At 49.1% G+C, this 25,646-nt stretch overlaps 1 protein-coding gene across 2 annotated transcripts in view; it reads right to left on the reverse strand.

Annotated features, from left to right (window-relative positions):
* The window catches only part of F2 (coagulation factor II, thrombin), a 36,922-nt gene extending 15,071 nt beyond the window's left edge, over positions 1–21,851 (reverse strand). For both annotated transcript variants that reach the window (XM_083164469.1, XM_083164468.1), the window contains exons 1-5: positions 21,638–21,851; positions 13,668–13,828; positions 12,462–12,486; positions 7,834–7,887; positions 3,465–3,570 (exon numbers count right to left, since the gene is read on the reverse strand). In XM_083164469.1, the coding sequence (XP_083020595.1) occupies positions 3,465–3,570; positions 7,834–7,887; positions 12,462–12,486; positions 13,668–13,828; positions 21,638–21,836 (545 nt within the window). In that variant the 5' untranslated portion in view covers positions 21,837–21,851. The remainder of the gene's footprint in view (positions 1–3,464; positions 3,571–7,833; positions 7,888–12,461; positions 12,487–13,667; positions 13,829–21,637) is intronic.
* Between the last annotated feature and the right edge of the window lie 3,795 nt (positions 21,852–25,646).

Here is a 25,646-nt window from a genome sequence, read left to right on the forward strand (position 1 = left end):
CGTTCCTGGGTTTCCGAGCAGGGGGTGGAGAGGGGCGGCCCGATCAGGGTCATTACCATATGCGCACGCCATGCCCAGGGCATGCCAGGGCCGTTTCTAGACAATTTAGCTCCCAGGGCAAAGAAATAAAAATGAGCCCCCCCCCCCAAATACATAACATGAAATACAAGAAATTGCGCGCGCCGAAATAGGGGGCGTGGTTTATTTTAAAATGGGGGTGTGGCTTAAAATAAGGGCGTGGTCTAGCAGCAAAACAATTACCTTGCATCTCACTTTTGCAACCTGCATGTCCAGACATTGGTTACCGCAGGAAATGTCATTGTCCTCCCGCACTTAAGTTGGCCGGCTGAAGGCCACACAGTGACATAAAAATATAAAGCCCCACATAGTGACCTAGTGCACCTCACAGATCAAGGCCAAACAATGACAGGCTACTTAAATCATTATACACTTTTTTATCCGTGATGCCAATTACACATTACGCCGCACGCTGTGATGACAATTACACATAACGCCGCACGCTGTGATGACAATTACACATTACGCCGCACAACGTGATGACAATTACACATTATGTCGCACACTGTGATGACAATTACATATTACGCCGCACACCATGATGGCAAGTACACAATACTCCCCACAACGTAATGCCTATTACACATTATGCCCAATGCGCCGCTGCCACACAACTGATGCTGTTTACTCATATGCCCCCACAGTGCCATACATATATGCCCCCACAGTGGCAGATATGCCCCTACAGTGCCACACATATGCCCCCACAGTGCCAAATATGCCCCCACGGTGCCACATATATGCCCCCATAGTCCCACACATATGCCCCCACAGTGCCAAATATGCTCCACAGTGCCACACATATGCGCCCACAGTGCCACATATATGCCCCCACAATGCCAAATATGCCCCCACAGTGCCACACATCTACCCCCCTCAGTGCCAGACCTATATGCCCCCACAGTGCCAGAGGATAATATCCCAGCAGCAGCACAACTCACCGTTGTTGCTGCTGGGGAGAGCACAGTCCGGGTCTCCGAGTCCCGCTGCCGCCGCCGCTGCTGCTGTTTCCCAGGGGAGGAGAGGGGAGCGCATAGCGGGTCTCTCCTTCCCCTTCACTGTGACTGGGCTGTCAGCCAATCATATCTCGCGGGCTGGCTCCTTATTGGCTGCCAGCCCGCGAGCTGATTGGCTAACAGCCCAGCGACACAGCGAGGGGAAGGAGAGACGTATGCGCTCCTCTCCCCTCCAAGTCCAAGAGAGAGATCATCTTGCTAGGGTGGCGGACGGGGCGGACGGGGGGGACAGCGGCGTGGGGGGAGCTGGCGGGCGCCCTGGCTGCTCAATAGAGGCGGACAAGCCGTGCGGCGCCCCGGGCGGCTGCACGGCTTGTCCGCCTCTAGAAACGGCCCTCAGGCATGCATATGGAAATGCAGTTGTGACGTGCATGTGTGTGTGTGTGGGGGGGGGGGGGGACAGCTGACTTAACCGGACCTTTTTCAGGTTCACTCGCAAAGGCAAATTCCTTGTAAAATGGACAAAACCATGCGCACTGCAGGAGACATAGATTTGGGTAAGTTATACCTCTTTTAGACCGAAAAATCCCAAAAACCCAGGTATTTCCCGGATACAAAAACCCGACTCAGCTAAAAGCTCTGACCCCCTTTCACACAGCAGGAAAAACCCGGGTATTTCCCGTGTCAACCCATTTCACACAGAAGCCTGTTTTTTCTTGCAATATACTGTGTGTCATAAGAAAAGGACAGTTTTAAAAGCACACAGAGATGAGGTCATGAAAAGTGGGAGGTGTCTGCTCACTGCATTGCTTTAACCATGGCATGACACAAGGATATGTTGTAAACTTGTTTTATTGTTTTTATATAGGTAGGTACATGTTACCTCACATGGCTGTCAGTATATTTGCAATGTTTGAGTACACTGTTTTATTGTTTTTTATATACTGGAAGGTACATGTTACCTCACATGGCTGTCAGTATATTTGCAATGTTTGAGTACACTGTGGCATCTTTGACTGTCCCAGTCATCTCCTCCTCCCCTCTCACTGCCACCAGCTCTCATCTCTTGCTCCGGCCAGTGGGCCATGCTGTCCTTTCTTCAGCTCCCTAATGACCTCAGAGGCCGGCCCCAGTGCCATGCCCTCACAGCCAATCAGAGAGGTCCATCCTCACAACCAATCAGCCAGCACCCCACCAGGAGAGCCAATCAGTGCCTAACAATATGTAATAATCCCCAAAACCCAGGCCGCAACCCTTTCAGACAGCCAGCGACCTGGGTTTTTTAAATTTAGACCTGGGAAAAACCCTGGTAAATTTCAAGGTTGAAGCCCTGGTATTTTAGACCCTGGTTGACCCTTTCAGACAGAAAAAAACAGGTCTACCCTCCTGGACCAGGGAAATTCCCTTCTTTTTTTCTGTCTGAAAGGGGTATTATTTTGTTTCTGTGCAGGGAAAATACTGACTGCTTTATTTTTACACTGCAATATAGATGTCACTTTGAAGTAAAACCCCACCCAAATCTAATTCTCTCTGCACAAGTTACATCTGCCCCACCTGCAGTGCATATGGTTTTGTCCATTTGAGAAGGAATTTGCCTTTGCGAGTGAACCAGAATAAGGGCCTAAACGCGTTTCTACAATAAATGCGGTTCTATGCGCTGTATTTGAAAAATGACAGAAGCTGAGTAGTTTATCTCTCTCCAAGGTTTGATGGGTGCCGGACGGGGTCCCGACAGTCGGGATCCCGACAGTCATTAACCCGACGTCGGGATCCCGACTGTTAAAACACCGACGGCCGGGTTCCCGACGGCCGGCGGCTATTTTCCCTCGTGGGGGTCCACGACCCCCATAGAGGGAGAATAGAATAGGTGGCGAGCGTAGCGAGCCCGCAAGGGGCTTTGTTGTGCTGGCCACGCTGTCTGAAGCCAGGCAGTCGGGATCCCAACGTCGGGATAATGACTGTCGGGATCCCGACTGTCGGTGAGTCATACCACACCCGGTTTGATACCTCTCTCCCACAACGAGGGATTGCACTGACACTTGAAGCAGCAGATGAGTGATATTAGATTAATAAGATCCCAGGATGACAATAGATGGTCAGTTTGAGATCGATTAGTAAATATAGGGGCAGATGTATTAAGCCTTAACAAGAGATAAATGCAAGGGTGATAAGGAGAGATAAACGTCCAGCCAATCACCTGCCAACTGCCATGTTACAGCTGTGTTTGAAAAAAGTCAGTAAGGAGCTGATTGGCTGGATGTTTATCTCTCCTTATCACCCTTGAATTTATCTCTTGTTAAGGCTTCATACATCTGCCCCATAGTCGGTTATACCTGGGAGCCAGACTCCAGTAATCACACTGTTAAAAATAAAATAATATGTAAATGAAGATACAGTGTCAGGACAGACCCAGTAGTGGCCCCTACTCACTTTGTCTTATGGGGAAAGTTGCTGGACCAGTACTGACAACTTCGTCCAGATCTGGTGACGCTGATGTTCCCTATGTAATTGGTACCAATGCCCACTGCGCAGTCACCTGTCAATCAGAAATGTACAGAGTTCAGCCACAGCCACACTGAGTATAAAGATCAGCCACAGCCATGCTGTGTATAGCAATCAGCCACAGTCACGCTGTGTATAGCGATCAGCCACAGCTCCACCACATATAGAGATCAGTCACAGCAACACCGCATATAGAGATCAGTCACAGCAACACCGCATATAGAGATCAGCCACACCGCATATAGAGATCAGTCACAGCAACACCGCATATAGAGATCAGTCACAGCAACACCGCATATAGAGATCAGCCACAGCAACACCGCATATAGAGATCAGCCACAGCAACACCGCATATAGAGATCAGTCACAGCAACACCGCATATAGAGATCAGTCACAGCAACACCGCATATAGAGATCAGTCACAGAAACACAGCATATAGAGATCAGTCACAGCAACACCACATATAGAGATCAGCCACAGCAACACCACATATAGAGATCAGCCACAGCAACACCGCATATAGAGATCAGCCACAGCAACACCGCATATAGAGATCAGCCACAGCAACACCGCATATAGAGATCAGTCACAGCAACACCGCATATAGAGATCAGTCTCAGCAACACCGCATATAGAGATCAGTCACAGCCACACCGCATATAGAGATAAGTCACAGCAACACCGCATATAGAGATCAGTCACAGCAACACCGCATATAGAGATCAGTCACAGCAACACCACATATAGAGATCAGCCACAGCAACACCACATATAGAGATCAGCCACAGCAACACCGCATATAGAGATCAGCCACAGCAACACCGCATATAGAGATCAGCCACAGCAACACCACATATAGAGATCAGCCACAGCAACACCGCATATAGAGATCAGCCACAGCAACACCGCATATAGAGATCAGCCACAGCAACACCGCATATAGAGATCAGTCACAGCAACACCGCATATAGAGATCAGTCTCAGCAACACCGCATATAGAGATCAGTCACAGCCACACCGCATATAGAGATAAGTCACAGCAACACCGCATATAGAGCTCAGCCACAGCAACACCGCATATAGAGATCAGTCACAGCAACACCGCATATAGAGATCAGTCACAGCCACACAGCATATAGAGATCAGCCACAGCAACACCGCATATAGAGATCAGTCACAGCAACACCGCATATAGAGATCAGTCACAGCCACACAGCATATAGAGATCAGTCACAGCAACACCACATATAGAGATCAGTCACAGCCACACCGCATATAGAGATATAGAGATCAGTCACAGCAACACCGCATATAGAGATATAGAGATCAGTCACAGCAACACCACATATAGAGATCAGTCACAGCCACACCGCATATAGAGATATAGAGATCAGTCACAGCAACACCGCATATAGAGATCAGTCACAGCAACACCGCATATAGAGATCAGTCACAGCAACACCGCATATAGAGATCAGTCACAGCCACACCACATATAGAGATCAGTCACAGCAACACTGCGTCCAGAGATCAGTCACAGCAACACCGCATATAGAGATCAGTCACAGCAACACCGCATATAGAGATCAGCCACAGCAACACCGCATATAGAGATCAGCCACAGCAACACCACATATAGAGATCAGCCACAGCAACACCACATATAGAGATCAGTCACAGCAACACCACATATAGAGATCAGTCACAGCAACACCACATATAGAGATCAGTCACAGCCACACCGCATATAGAGATAAGTCACAGCAACACCGCATATAGAGATCAGTCACAGCAACACCGCATTTAGAGATCAGCCACAGCAACACCGCATATAGAGATCAGTCACAGCAACACCGCATATAGAGATCAGTCACAGCCACACCGCATATAGAGATCAGTCACAGCAACACCGCATATAGAGATCAGTCACAGCCACACCGCATATAGAGATATAGAGATCAGTCACAGCAACACCGCATATAGAGATCAATCACAGCAACACTGCATATAGAGATCAGTCACAGCAACACCGCATATAGAGATCAGTCACAGCAACACTGCGTCCAGAGATCAGTCACAGCAACACTGCATATAGAGATCAGTCACAGCAACACCGCATAAAGAGATCAGCCACAGCAACACTGCATATAGAGATCAGCCACAGCAACACCACATATAGAGATCAGCCACAGCAACACCGCATATAGAGATCAGTCACAGCAACACCACATATAGAGATCAGTCACAGCCACACCGCATATAGAGATAAGTCACAGCAACACTGCATATAGAGCTCAGCCACAGCAACACCGCATATAGAGATCAGTCACAGCAACACCGCATATAGAGATCAGTCACAGCCACACAGCATATACAGATCAGCCACAGCAATACCGCATATAGAGATCAGTCACAGCAACACCGCATATAGAGATCAGTCACAGCCACACAGCATATAGAGACCAGTCACAGCAACACCGCATATAGAGATCAGTCACAGCCACACCGCATATAGAGATCAGTCACAGCAACACCGCATATAGAGATCAGTCACAGCAACACCGCATATAGAGATCAGTCACAGCCACACCGCATATAGAGATCAGTCACAGCAACACCGCATATAGAGATTAGTCACAGCAACACCGCATATAGAGATCAGTCACAGCAACACCGCATTTAGAGATCAGCCACAGCAACACCACATATAGAGATCAGTCACAGCAACACCACATATAGAGATCAGTCACAGCAACACTGCATATAGAGATCAGTCACAGCCACACCGCATATAGAGATCAGTCACAGCAACACCGCATATAGAGATCAGTCACAGCCACACCCCGCATATAGAGATCAGTCACAGCCACACCCCGCATATAGAAATCAGTCACAGCGACACCGCATATAGAGATATAGAGATCAGTCACAGCAACACTGCATATAGAGATCAGTCACAGCAACACCGCACATAGAGATCAGTCACAGCCACACCGCATATAGAGATCAGTCACAGCAACACCGCATATAGAGATCAATCACAGCAACACCACATATAGAGATCAGTCACAGCAACACCACATATAGAGATCAGGCACAGCAACACCGCATATAGAGATCAGTCACAGCAACACCGCATATAGAGATCAGCCACAGCAACACCACATATAGAGATCAGTCACAGCAACACCGCATATAGAGATCAGTCACAGCAACACCGCATATAGAGATCAGTCACAGCAACACCGCATATAGAGATCAGTCACAGCAACACCGCATATAGAGATCAGTCACAGCAACACCGCATTTAGAGATCAGCCACAGCAACACCGCATATAGAGATCAGCCACAGCAACACCGCATATAGAGATCAGTCACAGCAACACCGCATATAGAGATCAGCCACAGCCACACCGCATATAGAGATCAGTCACAGCAACACCGCATATAGAGATCAGCCACAGCCACACCGCATATAGAGATCAGCCACAGCAACACCGCATATAGAGATCAGCCACAGCAACACCGCATATAGAGATCAGCCACAGCAACACCGCATATAGAGATCAGTCACAGCAACACCGCATATAGAGATCAGCCACAGAAACACCGCATATAGAGATCAGCCACAGCCACACCGCATATAGAGATCAGTCACAGCAACACCGCATATAGAGATCAGCCACAGCAACACCGCATATAGAGATCAGCCACAGCAACACCGCATATAGAGATCAGCCACAGCCACACCGCATATAGAGATCAGTCACAGCAACACCGCATATAGAGATCAGCCACAGCAACACCGCATATAGAGATCAGTCACAGCAACACCGCATATAGAGATCAGTCACAGCAACACTGCATATAGAGATCAGTCACAGCAACACTGCATATAGAGATCAGTCACAGCAACACCGCATATAGAGATCAGTCACAGCAACACCACATATAGAGATCAGTCACAGCAACACTGCATATAGAGATCAGTCACAGCAACACTGCATAAAGAGATCAGCCACAGACACACCGCATATAGAGATCAGTCACAGCAACACCACATATAGAGATCAGCCACAGCAACACCACATATAGAGATCAGTCACAGCAACACTGCGTCCAGAGATCATCCACAGACACATCACATACAGAGATAATATTAATTAATATTGATAATAACATTGCTGGTAATTCATCACTAATTACACTCTTTATTAATGATACATGCATTACCTGCTGGTACAGGATAATAAGGATGGATACAATGATAAATGACAAGTGACACCAGCTCTCACCTGCGATACAGAGATCCAGCAATTGCCTTGTTGGCTTCTTTTCAGGATGACAAGCTGTGGGTGAGACAGGTCAGTGTTATACTACGCCTGATACATTATCTCTCTACAGAGAAGCACAGAGTATATCTCAGGGGCAGAGGCCAGGCTGGATCAGACTCATCTAGGGCCACATTTGGGCATTTTAATAATGTTGAGCTTCATGTGTATTATGACCCCCACATGTATTCAGATCTGGCAGCACCAAGGCAACTGTTCTGTCCCTTTTGACTCAACCGGTGTCTATATCTATGAATAAATTATATTATATATTTAAAGATATACAAATACCGCTAGATATACAATTATACACAGTATATATAGATATTTACATACCTCCCAACTGTTACGAATTCTGCGGGAATTTTTTTTAGCATGCGCAAAAGTCTATTCACTGAGACGGGGGGGGGGGGGGGGGGATGGCCAGCAGCTCAAACGGCGCTAACAATGACCCACTGTGTCAAAAAAGGGTGTGTGGCCTCATGAACGTGGTCATTCCTGTAAAGCCACGCCCCTTTCCCAGAGACCACGCCCCATTTTGCGGGCCACATGGGGTTCCCGGGACCATAAAGTTGGATAGTATGTATATACACAGCTCTGCAATCTGGAGTTCAATTCCCATAATAGCCCTAACAGTATAAAGAGTTTGCATGTTCTCTCTGTGCGTGCATGGGTTTCCTCTGGGTACTCCGGTGTCCTCCTACAATATAAAAATATACTGCTAGGTGGATTCTAACAAACAAATGATAATAATAACCCTGGTGTACATGTGATGGAGAGCACAGATTGTAAGCGCCTACAGCATGCGGTGCTCGCAACGTGATCGACAGGAAGTAAGCATCAGGAGCCTCCAGGGAAACGCAGGTGTGCCTGAGCGTTTTATGGGAGGGTGTGTGATGTCATCTCCAGGCCGCATAGGCCTTTATCCATTGCAGTCGCTGACTAAGTCTATGCGGTGCCTGAAATGAGTTGTGCCCAATGGAATGATCATTGATGATGAGCCTGTTACGATGGGTTTTGGTTGTACATGTTCAGTGAGCGCAATGGTTCGTGGGGCGGTGACTTAACTGAACGTTGGGCGCTGTGAATTCCCATCTGTGTTTTCAATTATGAATCAGGCCCTTTGTGCGCCTTAAATACATTTTAAACAGTCCCCCTAAATCACTTTTTGGAATTACCTCTCCAGGTGAAGCCCGGAGAGGAGACTTTCAGCAGCCGTTCGGGGGGCGGGGCTTGACCGTAACGTCATACAGCCCCACCCCAGGATGTAAAATAGCCTAATTCACAGATCTCCGTGGAGGGGGGGGGGGGCTAAAATGACGACATTGTGTCATTTTAGCTCCGCCCCCTCCCCTGAGACCCGCGGAGTGCGGTGCCGTGATCAGGGGGCGCAGTGGGGGTCTTCCTGAATCTGGGAGGGTTGCCTACCTTTCCGCGGGGGGGGGGGGGGGGGGCGGGAGGGGGTCCCAATTTTCGGGAGACTCCCAGCCATTCCGGGAGGGTAGGCAACCCTGCTCTAAGTACTCATGAAGAGGTAGTAGTGTGGTCTCATGGTTGTACATGCACAATTAATGCAACATCCAAGGGAGTAACTACCATAGGCCAGGGTTGCTGACCCTCCCGGAATTTGCGGGAGTCTCCCGAAAATCGGGTCCTTCCTCCCGGCCCCCGGAAGGGTGGGCAACCCTCCCAGAATCAGGGGGACCCCCACTGAGCCCCCCCGATCGCGGGTCTCAGGGGAGGGGGCGGAGCTAAAACGGCACAAACGTGTCATTTTAGCCCCGCCCCCTCCATGGATATTAGTTATTTCGGCTATTTGCCGTAATGGGGAGGGGCTTAATGACGTCACAGTTAAGCCCCGCCCCCAAAACTCGTAATGCAAGATTCCTCTCCGGGCTTCTCCCGGAGAGGATTTTTTGAAAGTCGGCAACCCTGCCATAGGTGCAGGGAGTGCAGCTGCTATGGGGCCCAGAGCTGAGAGGGGCCACCTTCCCTGTCACAGTTACATGTATTATATACAGGGGTGTAGATACCATAGGTGCAGGGAGTGCAGCTGCTATGGGGCCCAGAGCTGAGAGGGGCCACCTTCCCTGTCACAGTTACATGTGTTATATACAGGGTGTAACTACCATAGGTGCAGGGGGTGCAGCTGCTATGGGCCCAGAGCTGAGAGGGGCCACCTTCCCTGTCACAGTTACATGTGTTATATACAGGGTGTAACTACCATAGGTGCAGGGAGTGCAGCTGCTATGGGACCCAGAGCTGAGAGGGGCCACCTTCCCTGTCACAGTTACATGTGTTATATACAGGGGTGTAACTACCATAGGTGCAGGGGGTGCAGCTGCTATGGGGCCCAGAGCTGAGAGGGGCCACCTTCCCTGTCACGGTTACATGTGTTATATACAGGGGTGTAGCTACCATAGGTGCAGGGGGTGCAGCTGCTATGGGACCCAGAGCTGAGAGGGGCCACCTTCCCTGTCACAGTTAAATGTGTTATATACAGGGGTGTAGATACCATAGGTGCAGGGAGTGCAGCTGCTATGGGGCTGAGAGGGGCCACCTTCCCTGTCACAGTTACATGTGTTATATACAGGGGTGTAGTTACCATAGGTGCAGGGAGTGCAGCTGCTATGGGGCCCAGAGCTGAGAGAGGCCACCTTCCCTGTCACAGTTAAATGTGCTATATACAGGGTGCAGCTACCATAGGTGCAGGGGGTGTAGCTGCTATGGGGCCCAGAGCTGAGAGAGGCCACCTTCCCTGTCACAGTTACATGTGTTATATACAGGGGTGTAGCTACCATAGGTGCAGCTGCTATGGGGCCCAGAGCTGAGAGGGGCCACCTTCCCTGTCACAGTTACATGTGTTATATACAGGGGTGTAGCTACCATAAGTGCAGGGAGTGCAGCTGCTATGGGGCCATAGCTGAGAGGGGCCACCTTCCCTGTCACAGTTACATGTGTTATATACAGAGGTGTAACTACCATAGGTGCAGGGAGAGCAGCTGCTATGGGGCCAGAGCTGAGAGGGGCCACCTTCCCTGTCACAGTTACATGTGTTATATACAGGGGTGTAGCTACCATAGGTGCAGCTGCAATGGGGCCCAGAGCTGAGAGGGGCCACCTTCCCTGTCACAGTTACATGTGGTATATACAGGGGTGTAGCTACCATAGGTGCAGAGGGTGCAGCTGCCGTGGGGCCCAGAGCTGAGAGGGGCCACCTTCCCTGTCACAGTTACATGTGCTATATACAGGGGTGCAGCTACTATGAGGCCCAGAGCTGAGAGGGGCCACCTTCCCTGTCACAGTCAGTGGCGTAACTATAGCACCGCAGCCCCCCGCCACCGCGGGGGGCGCTGTGCATGTGGGGGCGCCGGGGGCTGCAGTGCTATAGTTAACCCCCCCCAATCCCCTGCAGACTTACCTATCTCGCTGGTCCTGGCGGCTCCGTTCTTCTGCTGAGGACCACCACAAAATGGTCGCCCCCATATAGCACACAGTTCTCTGAAACCGTCTGCTGTATGGGGGCGGCCATTTTGTGGTGGTCCTCAGCAGAAGAACGGAGCCGCCGGGACCAGCGCGATAGGTAAGGCTGTGGGGGATGGGGGGGGGGGTTTGCATAGGCGGCGGGGCGGCAGGGCAGGGGGGTAGGGGTGCTTGGCGGGGCGGCGACGAGGGGGGGCGCCCCCCCACCTAACGGCGGGGTGGGGGGTGCCCAAAACATAGCTACGCCACTGGTCACAGTAACATGTGTCATATACAGGGGTGCAGGGGGTGCAGCTACTATGGGGCCCAGAGCTGAAGGGGGCCTGTAATCTTTTTCTGTCTTTTGTTTTCTATGTGAGTTATTTATTTCTTTAGACAGTACATAGGGCCCTTACATATGTTGCTATGTGGCCCCCAAATGACAAGTATCGCCCCTGGCAACATCTATTGTTAATATTAACTAGACATAAAATGAAAGCAATGTCAGAGCAATGATTGGGTGTCCGGACCCTAGGTCAACCCTGTCTATGTCGACAATCCCCAGGTCGACCACCATTGTTCCACGGTAAGGAGGTCGACACCTATGAATGGTCTACATGGACAGAATGTCGACGCAAGCATTAGGTCGACAATGGGAAGGTCGACACAAGTTTTTCACTTGTTTTTTTAGCCGACATGTGCCGACAGGAGGTATTTCATGCCCTACCATCCACTAGGGCGTGGTGGAAGAACAAAATAGTGTGCCCGAGCGCATGCAGTGCCATTCTTTGGTGCTCATGTCGACTGTGTCCATATCAGGGTAAAAAAAAAAATGTGAAAAATTTGTGTCAACCTTTTCACTGTCAACCTTCCCATTGTCGACCTAATGCTTGTGTTGACCTTCTGTCCATGTCGACCTTGGGTGTGTCAACCATTCATAAGTGTGGACCTACTCACTGTCGACTAATGGTGGTCGACCCAGTATACCATAACCCAATGATTGCACTTGATACAGATGAAGTCATAGTACATCTTGTGCAGGACAAACAGCCTGACGCGCTGCTGTATTGCTCCATACAATCACTGGTGATGAGGAAACCAGCAAACAGACTGTGATTGGGAATACTCACACTGATACTGGGACCAGAAGGCAAGCTGTAACAAAGCAGAAACATAAATATCAACCTTTTTACCTTGCAGCACACAAAATAAGACTTGAAAATTGCCAAGGCACACCATGAGATCCCCACAGGGCAAAACACATTGGCCTCCACAGGGAAAAAAAACATCTATCCCCCCCCCACCCCCCACTCACACACATAAACAATCACACTGGTCCCCACAGGTAACAAAAATAAAATGCATTGGCCCTTTACATGAAAAGAAGAGACCAGTGAATAACAGTTGAACTGGTGGTGGCTGTAAACTAGTTTGGGCATCTCCAGATCTGGGGGCACACTTGAGAACAGCTCAAGGCACACTAGAGTGCCATGGCACAGTGGTTGAAAAACACTGATATACACTGCAGCAGTTACATCAGGGTTGCCGACTTTTAAATGCTCCTCTCCGGGAGAAGTCTGGAGGGGGCGGGGCTTGACTGTGACGTCATTAAGCTCCGTCCCCATTACGGGAAATAGACTAAATCACTGATTTCCATGGAGGGGGCGGGGCTAAAATGACACGAGTGTCATTTTAGCTCCACCCCCTCCTCTGAGACCCGCGGATTGCGGCATTTAAATGCCGCGATCGGGGGGCTCAGTGGGGTCCCCCTGATTCCGGGAGGGTTGCCCACCCTCCTGGGGGTGCGGGAGGGGGAACCGATTTTCGGGAGACTCCCGGTAATTCCGGGAGGGTCGGCAACCCTAAGTTACATCGTGTACTTGGCTGTGCATATCTATAATCCTGGAATGTCCAGCTTTCACCTGGACATTCCAGGATTATAGATATGTATTTTTAGGAGTACATTTACTAAAGCTTCTAAAGTGTAAATTAGTGCTGTTGCCATAGCAACCAATCAGCTTTACCTCTCATTTTCTAGTCTACCATAAGCAGGCATGTCCAAACTATGGCCCACCAGCTGTTGTGAAACTACAAGTCCCATCATGCTTTGCCACAGTTTTGCTATTAGGGAATGCTAACACTATAGCAAGGCATGCTGGGATGTGTAGTTTCACAACAGCTGGAGGGTCAAAGTTTAAGCAGGCCTGCCATAGAGAAATACTAGCTAGAATCTGATAAGATCTGGTCACTAATGGCAAGATAGATAGGTCGATTACCTCGCACATGCGCACAGCGTACTGTGCTCATACGCGGTTATACGATAATGAGCATCTCACCGTGTCCACGTTGGACTCCTTTATTTCTCTTGCCTCCTCATAGTCACATAGTTCTTCCATACATTCTCTTTCCATATTCCCCTGCTTAAGCTCCTCCAAAAATGTATTAGCTCTACGAGATCGTTTCAGGACAGACATAGCCTGATGGCCACTGAGGAACACTGAGGAGAGAGAGAAAATCTGGTAAATAAACCCTACACAAGGATATAGACAGGGGGTGTAACTCCCAGAGACAATGGAGGCTCCAGCCTCTGGGCTCCAAGCCCTGAAGGGGCACCTGCATGTAAAGCAGCACCTGTGAAGCAATGCTGCTGGACGCTGAGATGTTATCCACAGGTGAATATACTGTATGGGGAGGGGGCAGGGCCAGATTAAGGGGGTGGCTCAGGGGGTCAGTACCCCTGGGCACCCCTCTATCTAGGGCCCCCTGTGGTCAGCATGTATTTTTTTTTTAAGCTAAAGGTTTCGTGCATGGGAGTGGGAGAAGTGCTGCAGCTTCACCTATCTGCCAATGTGACAATGATTAATGGTGCTGAGCATCGGGAGCCAAGGCACACTGACTGCACAAGTGTGCAGTGCATTACTGGGAGTTGACCCATGAGACTTTTACTTTGCACAAGAGGTCATAGGCTGAGAAGCTTGTGCTGAGCTCTGATTGATGGAACTCATCACATGCTTCTCGGGCCCATGGAAGACAGCAGCAGCGGCCTGGTCATGGGAGGGTTTTTAGTCTCACAGCGCTGAGCCTGTGAGGTCTCCTACAGTGCAATGTACAGAGGGACAAACACAAGCTTTCCATGTGGTATATATATATATATATATATATATATATATATATATATATATATATATATATATACCCCTGCAGTTACCCATTGACCGAGTTTATACTGCCTTACTCTGTGGTTTGACAGTGTAATATTCTCCGTGCAGTTTGCGGCCAGTAATGACAAGTGGGGTGGTCCCCCTGTCTAAAGTGACCCGGGTCCCCCGAAGGCTTAATCCGCCCCTGGGTGGGGGGCACCAAACTCCAACTTGTCTCCTGGCGACTGAGATGAACTTACGCCCCTGATATAAGCTATATTAAAATATTTTTTATATTAAAGTAATTTTAGCTTGGGAAAACAATAACCATGCAGCACTGAATTCTGTTTACAAACAAAGTACAAGTGGGCAGCAGTAACCCATAGCAACCAGCATCTGGCATTGTCCAACTTAAATGAGATCCATTAAAACTCATTACAGGTTGTTACTATTGGTTACTGAAAATCTGCACTGTATTAGTTTGATTAAAACTTATAACTTCTACAGAACAATGGGGGGGTTATTCAGACTGAATCGCATGGCTGGGAATTTGCAGGCCAGGTGATTATCGGATGACTGGCTCGCAGTGCGCTGGCGTGAGGCTATCCTGTGATAAAGTCCAGCGTCTTTTTTTAACCGCTGGCCGTACGCAAGTTGATCGACAGGAAGCTGCATTTGTGGGTGTCACCGGCCGTTTATTTGGCGTGTCAGGAAAACTGCTTAAGGCCTCAATCCGCCTGTTTCTATCACAGTCACTGAGGGGTAGATTTATTAAGCTCGGTGAAGTGATAAACTGTCTGGTTTTTATCACCGTCCAATCAGCTCCTACCTGTGAAGTTACAGGCTTGGTTTGAAAAATTACAGGTAAGAGCTGATTGGCCGGTGATAAAAACCAGTTTATCACTTCACCGAGCTTAGTAATACCCCTTTTACACCGCCGAAAAATCCGGGTCAGCGGCGGGTCAGACCCAGGTCTTCGGCGGTGTAAATCCCTAACGCCGTGTCCCTTTACACAGGACTTCTACCCAGGTCCTGACCTGAGTAGAACACGGCTAGGACCTGGGTAGAGGGCGGTGTAAATGGGAACGCCGGGTCGGATGACCCGGCTCCCATTTACATGAATGGGGAACGTCCAACCTGCGGACCGCAGCGTCCGCAGGTTGGACGGGTTGTCAGCCTGACACTGACAGATGGCGCTGCTGTCTGCTATACCCTGCAGACAGCAGCGGCGGCGGGGGAGGGAGGTGAACGGTGAACGGATGCCTGTGTGCGGCATCCATTCACCTCCTGTGCGACGGCGGGGGGGGGGGTGCGCGCGGTGACTGGGGGCAGCCCAGCAGCTTACCTTAGTGCTGGGCTGCCCCCAGCAGCGTTCCGGTCCGGCGGCGGCGGTGATTGGCGCTTGGAGATGACATCATCCTGTCATCTCCAAGCACTGGGAGGAGAGGGGAGGGCTGCGGTCCGGGCTGTCCGCCCGGTGTAAATTGCACTAAACGCTGGGTCGCACCCGGCTTGAACCTGGGTCTAAAAAAGCCGGGTGCGACCCGGCGTTTTGGTGTAAAAGGGGTATAAATCTACCCCTGAGGAACGTGTGGATAACACAGGTCTGGATAACCCCCGGTATCAGACAGATGAGGGGCGCAGCAAGTTGGATGTTCAGAAGACAATCAGCAAAAAAAAACATAAATCAATAAGGCGAGCAGGACAGTATCCCCAGTGGGGCCGGTCTTATATTTGTGGGCTCCAGGATGCAGACAGGGAGGTGACATGACGTCTGCCGCCCACCTCCGGCACACTGTGTCATGGCCGCATTTACATGGGAACGCCCATGGAGCACCGCCAAAGCACCTGTTTGCCCCCCCTGTGTGAGTGCCACGCTGACAGTGCAGGTTGGCGGAGGCGCCCGCACAGAAGCCCTGCACATGCGCATAACTGATTATGTCCCCAGAAAGGTGGGCAAACCTCCCGGATACCCCCCCCCCCCCGCCCCCAAGCGGTAGCACAAGTGTGTGCATTCACAAGGGATCCGCAGCACCCAATTACAGAGTACACTAATGAATAAACAAATCAGTGACTAAAAGTGGAATACAGTAGAGGACAAGTCAGGCATAACAATAGCCCTCGCGGTGGCAGGGTGGCGCCGAGTAAAGTGGGGGCACCGCGGGTTCTGCGGCTGCCTGCCTTACCCCCATGGCCGCACTGCCGCCGCCTCTGTAACCGGGACACGCAGATCTACTTCTCTGCAGTCCTGGCGCTCCTCCTCGCTCAGCTCCTGGTACTATAAAAAATCTCCCACACAAAATGTCCGCCCCCTTATAGCAGACCGGTTTTTTGGATGCTAGAGGAGGAGCGCGGGGACCGCAGCGAAGTAGAGAAAGGAGAAGTGAGCCATTGGAGAAGTTGCCCATGGCAACCAATCAGCTCCTAACTGCCATATTACAGGCTGTGTTAGCAGAATGACAGAAACTGCTGAGCTGGTACTTTATCTCCAACATACTGCTGCCAACAGTGACATTGTCGACATGGTAACTGCATCCCATAATCCTTCGCACAGCTCGGCTATGATAACTATTGTAATGCTGAGGTTGGGAACGTAGAAAAGTTTATTTATTTATATCCATTGGTTCCAGGCGCTCTTTTCCTGCATTGATCGCACGGCGCTGCACTTTACCAGAGAACCGAGCAGGCTTGAATCGGGCTCACAGTCTCACTGGGATGCGGTCATTTGGTCTACAGCATGATGGTAGACAGTCATTAGGTCGACATCATTAGGTCGACATGGGAAAAGGTTGACATGGGTCTAGGTCGACATAGGAAAAGGTCGACATGGTCTAGGTCGAAAGGTCGTTAGTTCGACAGGTCATTAGTTCGACAGTGTCTAGGTCAACAGTCAGAAGGGCGACATGGGGGTTTTTCACTGTTTTTTGAGCTGACATGTGCCGACAGGCGGTATTTCCTGCCCTACCATCCATTAGGGCGTGGCGGGAGAATAAAATAGTGTGAGTGTAGCGAGGCACCGTGCCCGACGCATTGCGAGCGCAGCGAGGGGATGCGGTGCACTTTAAACTATGTCCATGTCAACTGTGTTGACATTCAGGTAAAAAAACCTGAAAAAGCTCATGTCGACCTTTTGACTGTCGACCTAGACATTGTCGAACTAATGACCTGTCGAACAAATGACCTTTCGACCTAGAACCATGTCGTCCTTTTCCATGTCGACCTAGACCCATGTCGTCATTTTCCAATGTCGACCTAATGGTGTCGAACTAATGACTGTTGACCATCATGCTGTGTAGACCAAATGATCCCAACCCGTCTCACTTGCCCATGTTTGTGGCTGTTATCCCAGGCTAGATGTCATTATGGAATGGTTTGCAGTTACTAGCACTAACATCGCCTTTTATTTTGGTCACAGCGTTAGTTCTCGGTTATAGGTGTGGAAAGCCTCCAGTTTGTTGTTTAGTAAATCCAGCACTAATGGTTGTTATTCCTGAAATACTGAAGATTTATCCGCAACCATGTTAGCTGGGTGAATGCGGCATGTTGGTGCACTTGTTGAAACCAATTCTCAACGAAGGATCCGGTGAAGTGCCTCAGTCACGTCACTGTAGTAGTTTATTATATTTATAAGTACAGTAAGTAGAAATGCCAAGGTAGCATTAGTATTCTTCTAACTATCCCATGTAGGAAACCACTTAAAATCTGTCTTTCCGATAAGATATGGCTTTTTGCACTTTGTCAATACAGTCATAATTCAGGCTCACTGCTCCATACAGGCCACAATACTCAAATGTGACTTTCTAATATTCAAAATGTACAGTACAGTATAGGACATGGGCTTACTCTTGGGCTGTAGGCTGTAGGAAGCCGCTACCTACAGAATCTCAGTCAGCTGACAGGGAAGAGGCTGCCCAAGATGGCTGATGTGAAAGCACCATATACAAATAGAGAACTTTCCTATTGGTCACTTTGGATTAAAAACAGGCTGGAATCAGAGGCAGAACTACCACTGGTGCAACAGTTGCAATGCACAGGGGCCCCTGATGACAGGTGCCCCCCACTGCCTACTTTTAAAGTGTAGTCTCCGGGAGGCCACGAATTACAGGAAATGAACGCTGCCACGGGGGAGATGCGTGGGGGGGGGGGGGTACGCCGGTATCCAGGAGGGTTGCCCACCTTTTCGGAGGGCTGGGAGGGGCCTGATTTTCAGGAGCCTCCTGGCCATTTCGGGAGGGTAGGCAAACCCTGTCACCCACTGTTTTTCCCTGTCCCCCCACTGCCATGTTGCATATTTTGAAATTCGGTTGGGGTGGAGGAGGGGGGCCCAAATTATACTTTTGCACCTGGGCTCACCACACATACAAGTTCCGCCTCTGCCAGGAATGTTACCCATACCCTCCAACATGACCCATCCCATTAGGTACAAAATGCTCTGTTCCTGGACTTCCCTGCCAGTGACAGTTACAGATGTGAGCCTACAGCACAGTCCAATATTCAAAGAGGGGGGGTCACATCAACTCTCAGTGATGTTTGGGATGGCAGCTGGTGTGGCTCCCCTTTTTGAATATTGGACTGTGCTGCAGGCTCACATCTGTAACTGACACTGGCAGGGAAGTCCAGGAACAGAGCATTTTGTACCTAATGGAATGGGTCATGTTGGAGGGTATGGTTACCCTGCAATCAGTATCGCTGCTACAGTACTTCACGGAAATCCTCAGACCGACATCATTATATCCTGTGCCCAGGGGCAGGGTAGGGTAGCACCTGGTGCACTGCTGCCATGTTACAGCACTGCCAGTTAGTCCATGTTGTTAAAGATACCCTTATTATTTTGCTTATTTATAATGAAGCATACCATACTATTTATTTAATTAATCCAGGACACTAATGGATTACTGACTGAGCATCTCAATCACAACTGTCACTGTGGATACATGTACCCGTGATTGCATTAACCAATTCACCATTAACTGGCACTAACATATGCGATACAAGCGCAGCCAGGAGTGCGTTACCTGGCCAGGTCGTATCCCATATGTCGGTGCTGCCGCTCTCTGTCCCCCGTCTGTATGGAAGAAATACGTACTGCATAAGTGCTGTGGCCCCTGGGAGTGATGGTGCGGTGTGCGTACAATGCCCCCATATTATCCACACACTCTTCATGAAAATGTAATGTCACACAATTCAATCTAGACCAACGCTTAGACCAAATTGCTTAGCAGGCAAATATGGGAAATTGGAACGCTACTTTATAACCTGTGTCCAGACCCCAATCAGCCTACTGGGCCCATAGCAATGGCACCCCTTACATCCTATATCAGAGACCCAAAACTTATTAAGTACAGATGCAAGTATCTCTCCCAGTATCCACTCCAGTATCACTTTTAAAGTCCCTGTCCCCTTAAACCTCCATATCTTTCCATTGCACAATGTACAAAGGCCACTGCTGGCTGGGTACAGACTGTCTGTGGGGAAATGTACTCAGCCAGGAAAAGCCTCTATATTAGCTGAGGTGCTAATACTAACAAGGATCAATGTAATTATAACTTTCAGTTGATTACTGTAATGTTTTCTTTAATAAAACACAAACTTATCACAATATCAAAGAGATCACTGTACAAGTCAGACCATATTACCAACATGTGTATCTGGGTATGTGCCCACCAACTGTCACATTATATTACCCAAAAAGTTTTTTTTAACTATAGTTTGGGACCAATAACTCTGGGTTGCATCGCCTTTTAGGATGGGTAACTGATGTTGTTTATGGTCTCGTTTTCTTTTTTTAATCCTCATGTAAAATAATATAAACAATGAGGGGCCCATTATGTAATATTTGCATCTAATTCCCTGAAAACACCAATTTCAGGGCTTAGCTGCAAATATGAAGTATCATCTGAATACATCTAGGAGGGGCCGCAGCTGTAATCCCTCCTGCACTGCCGCCGGCCGCATCCCCCATAGGTTACTATGGGGGATGTGATGCTGCCTGATGTATCAATATCGGCAGCATCGCTGTGGTCCCGGAGCTACCGCCAGGGCTACAGACAACACTGCCAGCGGGTGCTGCGGTCAGCAGGGGGTCATCAGCACTGACCACACAGACACCTGGCTGAGCGCATCGCAGGAACAGGCACCTTTCAGAACTCAATCCCTGCTAATGCGGGAAGGTAATCCTGCTGAAAGTATTGCATATTACAATGCGATCCCGCCCAGAATGCATTGTGTATGCGATCCTATAATAAATGGGCCCCTAATACATTATTATGTAATAACTCTATTTTACACTATGTAATATTATTTTATATGAAGTATAAATTACGTAATTAGAAATAAATATATTATCAGTTAACAACCAATTTCTTTAGTCGTGTTGCAATTCATAGTAATCATCTAAATTCACAATAAATAAAATCAGATTATTAATGAGAATTAACATGTACATCTTTGCTAGGTTATCACTTTTGTTAACCTTAATTCCAACTACCCTGCCGCTCTAATACGCCACTGATTTTATATAATGAAGGCCTCGCCCGACCCTCCACCCTAACCCCCCCCCCCCTTTCACTCCTCTCTGGCCTTCTCCCAGAGAGGAGTGATAAAAAGTAGGCAGGTATGCATCACATCCACCTCTGACAGCCAGAGGACCCCAATGTACAACCAGGAATGGAGCAGACTCCTAATAAGACAACACTCCAGCAATCCGGAGCCTGCTGTGTCCGCCCTAGCCCACGAACAGGAACAAGTACAGCGGCTGACCAGCAGGGGGCCCCAGTCAATTGTAGGCACTTCCTTATATAATTAAGGGTTGGGATCATTTGGTCTACAGCATGATGGTCCACAGTCATTATGTCGACACCATTAGGTCGACATGGATCTAGGTCAACATGGTAAAAGGTCAACATGGTTATAGGTCGACAGGTTTCACTGCTTAGCGAGGGAACCAGAATGACCCCCATTATTTGTTAATGCAAAAGCATTTGCCCCCGTACATCATTTAATACATCACAAAATAATCTGCAGGACTCCCAAACTACCCTGACCCTGCGGGTAGAGCCTCCTTCCATTAGCCAACACCGCAGTGGTGCAGAGAACCTCACCATCCTCTTGTACAGACCATGGTGATGGCCTGGTGTACTCAGTATAATCCAAGACAGCATTCTTACCATTGTGGCCCAGTGCTAGCGGTAGCAGGGAAGCCAAGAGAACTCCCCATAAGATCTGATTCCTGTGCGGCATGGTGGGCCTGGGGGGACGAGCGTCTGCAATGCAGCCCCACAATTCAAACTCAAATGACCAGAGGTTTGGAACATCAGCCAGTGTCAGGAAACCAGAGACCTCCTCCGTCCTTCCGCCCACCCACATCAATCAGTCACTGGGGTCAGGAACAGTTACACATTGATCGGCAAACACAGAGGCCTCTTCCTTTACACAGTGTTACATGGCTTGTTTACATGCACAAAGTACCAGTCACCCTCTTGTAAATATACACCTACTACTACCTTGTCAAAAGCCAGCACAGCTGCGGCCTGGGGTGACAGGGTCTAACATTTTAGGTCTTCCCGGCATTCATGTGCCCTGTGCTGGCTCCACCCTCATTGCCAATGATGATGTCATGATTCTGCGCATGGGGGGGTGGGGCCAACCAGCAGAGCAAGCTTGGCAGTTCAGGGGATGTCTACAAGACGAAAGAGAAATTGCTAAATTGTAAGAGAATTGCGAACGGATCGCTAATCGCTATCGTCTCGCAAATCCATGTGCAATTGCCGAACCATCAAACAGTTTTTGCCATCGGTGCAATTGTGACATCACATTGTGAACATCACAGACACACCTCAAAAATGCCCTTGCCACGCCTGCATTGTTTCTGACACACCCAGAAAACAGCAGGTTTACACCCCCGATTGCCGTCTTCCTGTCAGCCAAACAGTGGCCACATTGCATTAACGATCCATACGCATTTTCTGACGCTATTCCCCCCATGCGTGATGCGTCAGGAGCACCTGCGCAGTCATTCGATATTTGTTAAATTTGCACATTGTCCAAACCTCCCAACTGTCACGATTTTAGAGGGACAGTCCCGATTTTCGGGTCCTGTCCCGCTGTCCCACCCGCGGCAGGCATTGTCCCGCTGCGGGGGGGTGACAGTTGGGAGACCCCCAATCTAGTAGAATAGACGCTGTGCGCATGCGCACAGCGTCTATTCTCGTATGAAAATGAGGTCGCGGCTAATTAGCATAAGCCGCACCCTCATTTGCATACGCCCCGCCCCCTTTTCGGGCGCTTGCGCGGGAGTGTCCCTATTTCATACGGACAGAAGTTGGGAGGTATGCATTGTCTGATTAACGATCAACTCTGAACCAGGCCCATAAGCTAGAAAGAAATACTACTTGGGTAGGATGAGTGAAGAACAATATAAAATAAAATACAGAATTCATTTCAAAAACACTTGTAAGAGGCCGGTTTCCACAACGCAACCTAGGCAACTGTCTAGGGCCCAGCAGGTCCCAAGAGGCCCATAACGGTATCCTCTATCCAAAACATTCCTCAAACGTCATGACTAGGATGGCCAATCCCGGGATCGGGATCGGCGGGATCCGGCCCCCAAAACACTGGGATTTCAATCCCGGGATAGGTGTATCCAATCCCGGGATTAGACTGCGCATGCGCAGTCTAATGCCGGGCAGCGTCTGAGCATCGCTCAGACGCTGCCCGACTTCCCCTGTACCTGGCAGCACGGCCCTGCACAGCGTGACGAGGTCATAGGTCACGCTGCGCACGGAGAACTCTCTCCCCCACCCGGCTACCTGCCTGCTCCTGTCCTGGACATGCTGGCTGGCTCCCGGAGACCCCGCCTACCCACCCGGCTCCCTGCTCCCGGAGACCCCTCCCGGCTCCCTGCCCACCCTTCTGGCGACTCCACCCATCAACCGGCAACATCACCATGCCCAGCCACCCACCGGGCTCATGTAAGTAAACATGCAGGGCATTTTTAGGGAAGCCAATCCCGGGATTGGGCATTTTTGAATCCCGAATCCCAGGATTGAAAAAATGCCCCGGGATTGGCTTCCCTAGTCATGACATCACATGGACCACACTTCCAAGGTCAGTTTGATGTTCTTTTATGGGGAAAAACACACAAAATGGTTTCATCCACTATATATGGGCAGTCAGACCTTTGAGTGGCAAGTGCATTTGTCAAAATAGGTGTGGAAATTGCCAATCAAACATTTTTATTCATCATAATGACCGGTAATGTCACCTAATGTGTAGGAAATATCATCTTTTTTACCCATTTTTTTGTTTACATTTTCATAACAAATGTGAGCGGCGCCGGCATTTTCATCTGATATTTTGCACATCTCTCACAGAGACGTTGGAACTCAATGCATACTTGCCTACTTTTGAAAAACAGTTTCAGGGAGATTATAGTTGGTAGTAGAATTTTGCACAGTGCCCCATTGAGGGAGTGTGTCATGTGCCACCCAAAGGGCGTGTCTAGTTCCATTCCTCCAGCCTAAGGAGGATTTTGAGTGGGTGAATAATTTGAACGTTTTCTTCAACAGATTTGATCAGGCTGTCACCTCACCCCCGGTAAACTGTCACTGATGCCCTCTATCACCAAAGTCTGGGCATAGTTCCAACTCCACCCTGTCCTTTACAACAAATCAGGTGAGGGGAGAATTAAGTAGGTGTAATGTAAGGAAGGCTGAGGGTCCAGATGGTATCAGTTCACAAATCCTTAAGTCCTGTGGTGGTCAGCTGTGTGGGATAGTAGCGGCCATCTTCAATCTAAGCTTGGAGCAAGGGAAGGTACCGATGCTGTGGAAAATCTCGTGTGTGGTACCTGTGCCAAGTCATCACGTCCTAAGGACTTCAATGACTACAGGCCGGTGGCGTTAACATCTCAGCTGATGAAGTCCCTGGAGAGGCTGGTCCTTGGCTATCTTCGACCTCTAGTGAGATCTTCTATGGACCCACTGCAGTTTGCTTACCAGTCTGGAATTGGTGTGGATGATGCTGTCATATATCTGATGCAGAGGTCCCAACCTCATCTGGAGAGGGCTGTGGCCACCGTGAGAATAATGTTCTTTGACTTCTCCAGTGCTTTTAGTACCATTCAGCCCACGCTTCTGGGGGAAAGCTGGTTGACTTGGGGGTGGTTCATCTTCTAATCCCCTTGGATCCTGGATTACCTTACAAACCGTCCACAGTATGTGAGGACCAGGGAGTGCCAGTCCCATACTATTATCTGTAGTACAGGGGCGCCGCAGGGAACAGTTTTGGCACCATTTCTCTTTACCCTCTATACTGCAGATTTCACATACAATACATCAACCTGTCATCTACAGAAGTTCTCTGATGACTCTGCTATTGTGGGTCTTATCGTAGATGGGGACGATAGGGAGTACAGAGAACTTGTGCAGAACCTTTCTATTTGGTGTCAGGGGAACCATCTTAAACTCAATACGAGGAAAATTAGGGAGCTGGTAGTTGATTTCAGGAAACGTCAGCATTTTTTTATTCTTTTATTCCGAATATAATTAACCCAACCCTGATGGGTACTATTTTCAAATTCAAGATCACAAACCCCTGATGAAGCCTCCCATGTAGGCGAAACGCGTTGGGTATTGATCATGGTTTTTTGAAAAAACAAAACAAAACAACTTGGAGTATATTTTATCATATTTTATATAATTTTTCAAATTGTATGGACATTACAACTAAAGGGCGCTGAAGACACTATTGTTGATATATATATATATATATATATATATATCTATATCCTGTCATATACAGCCATGTTACATATATATATGGCCAGGGCCGGACTGGCACTTCTGGCAAATGCCAGAAGGGCGATGGGCTGAATTTGTCCCTTTGATTTTCCAAACCTTCGGCACCATCTCTTGTGCTGTGCGGGTGGCAGCTTAATTTGCATAATCACATCATGACGCAACTGTGACTAACCCACCGGCCTTCCAAGTTCCCGGTCTGCGCGAGCGGGTGCCATTTCAACACACAGATTGTCACTGATATGTGGATGTGACTCATGTCCAGACAGTGGGTTGGTCCCCTACATGCTTCTCTTTTGACTGGTTGGCTTGCACTGCAGACCTCTGCTGTGACACTGCAAGCAGCACATTCAGGTAACTTTGCACCCAGGAAATGGAA

Source organism: Crinia signifera, chromosome 11 (assembly GCF_055691185.1).
Source record: "Crinia signifera chromosome 11, ASM5569118v1, whole genome shotgun sequence".
Classification (NCBI taxonomy): Eukaryota; Metazoa; Chordata; class Amphibia; order Anura; family Myobatrachidae; genus Crinia; species Crinia signifera.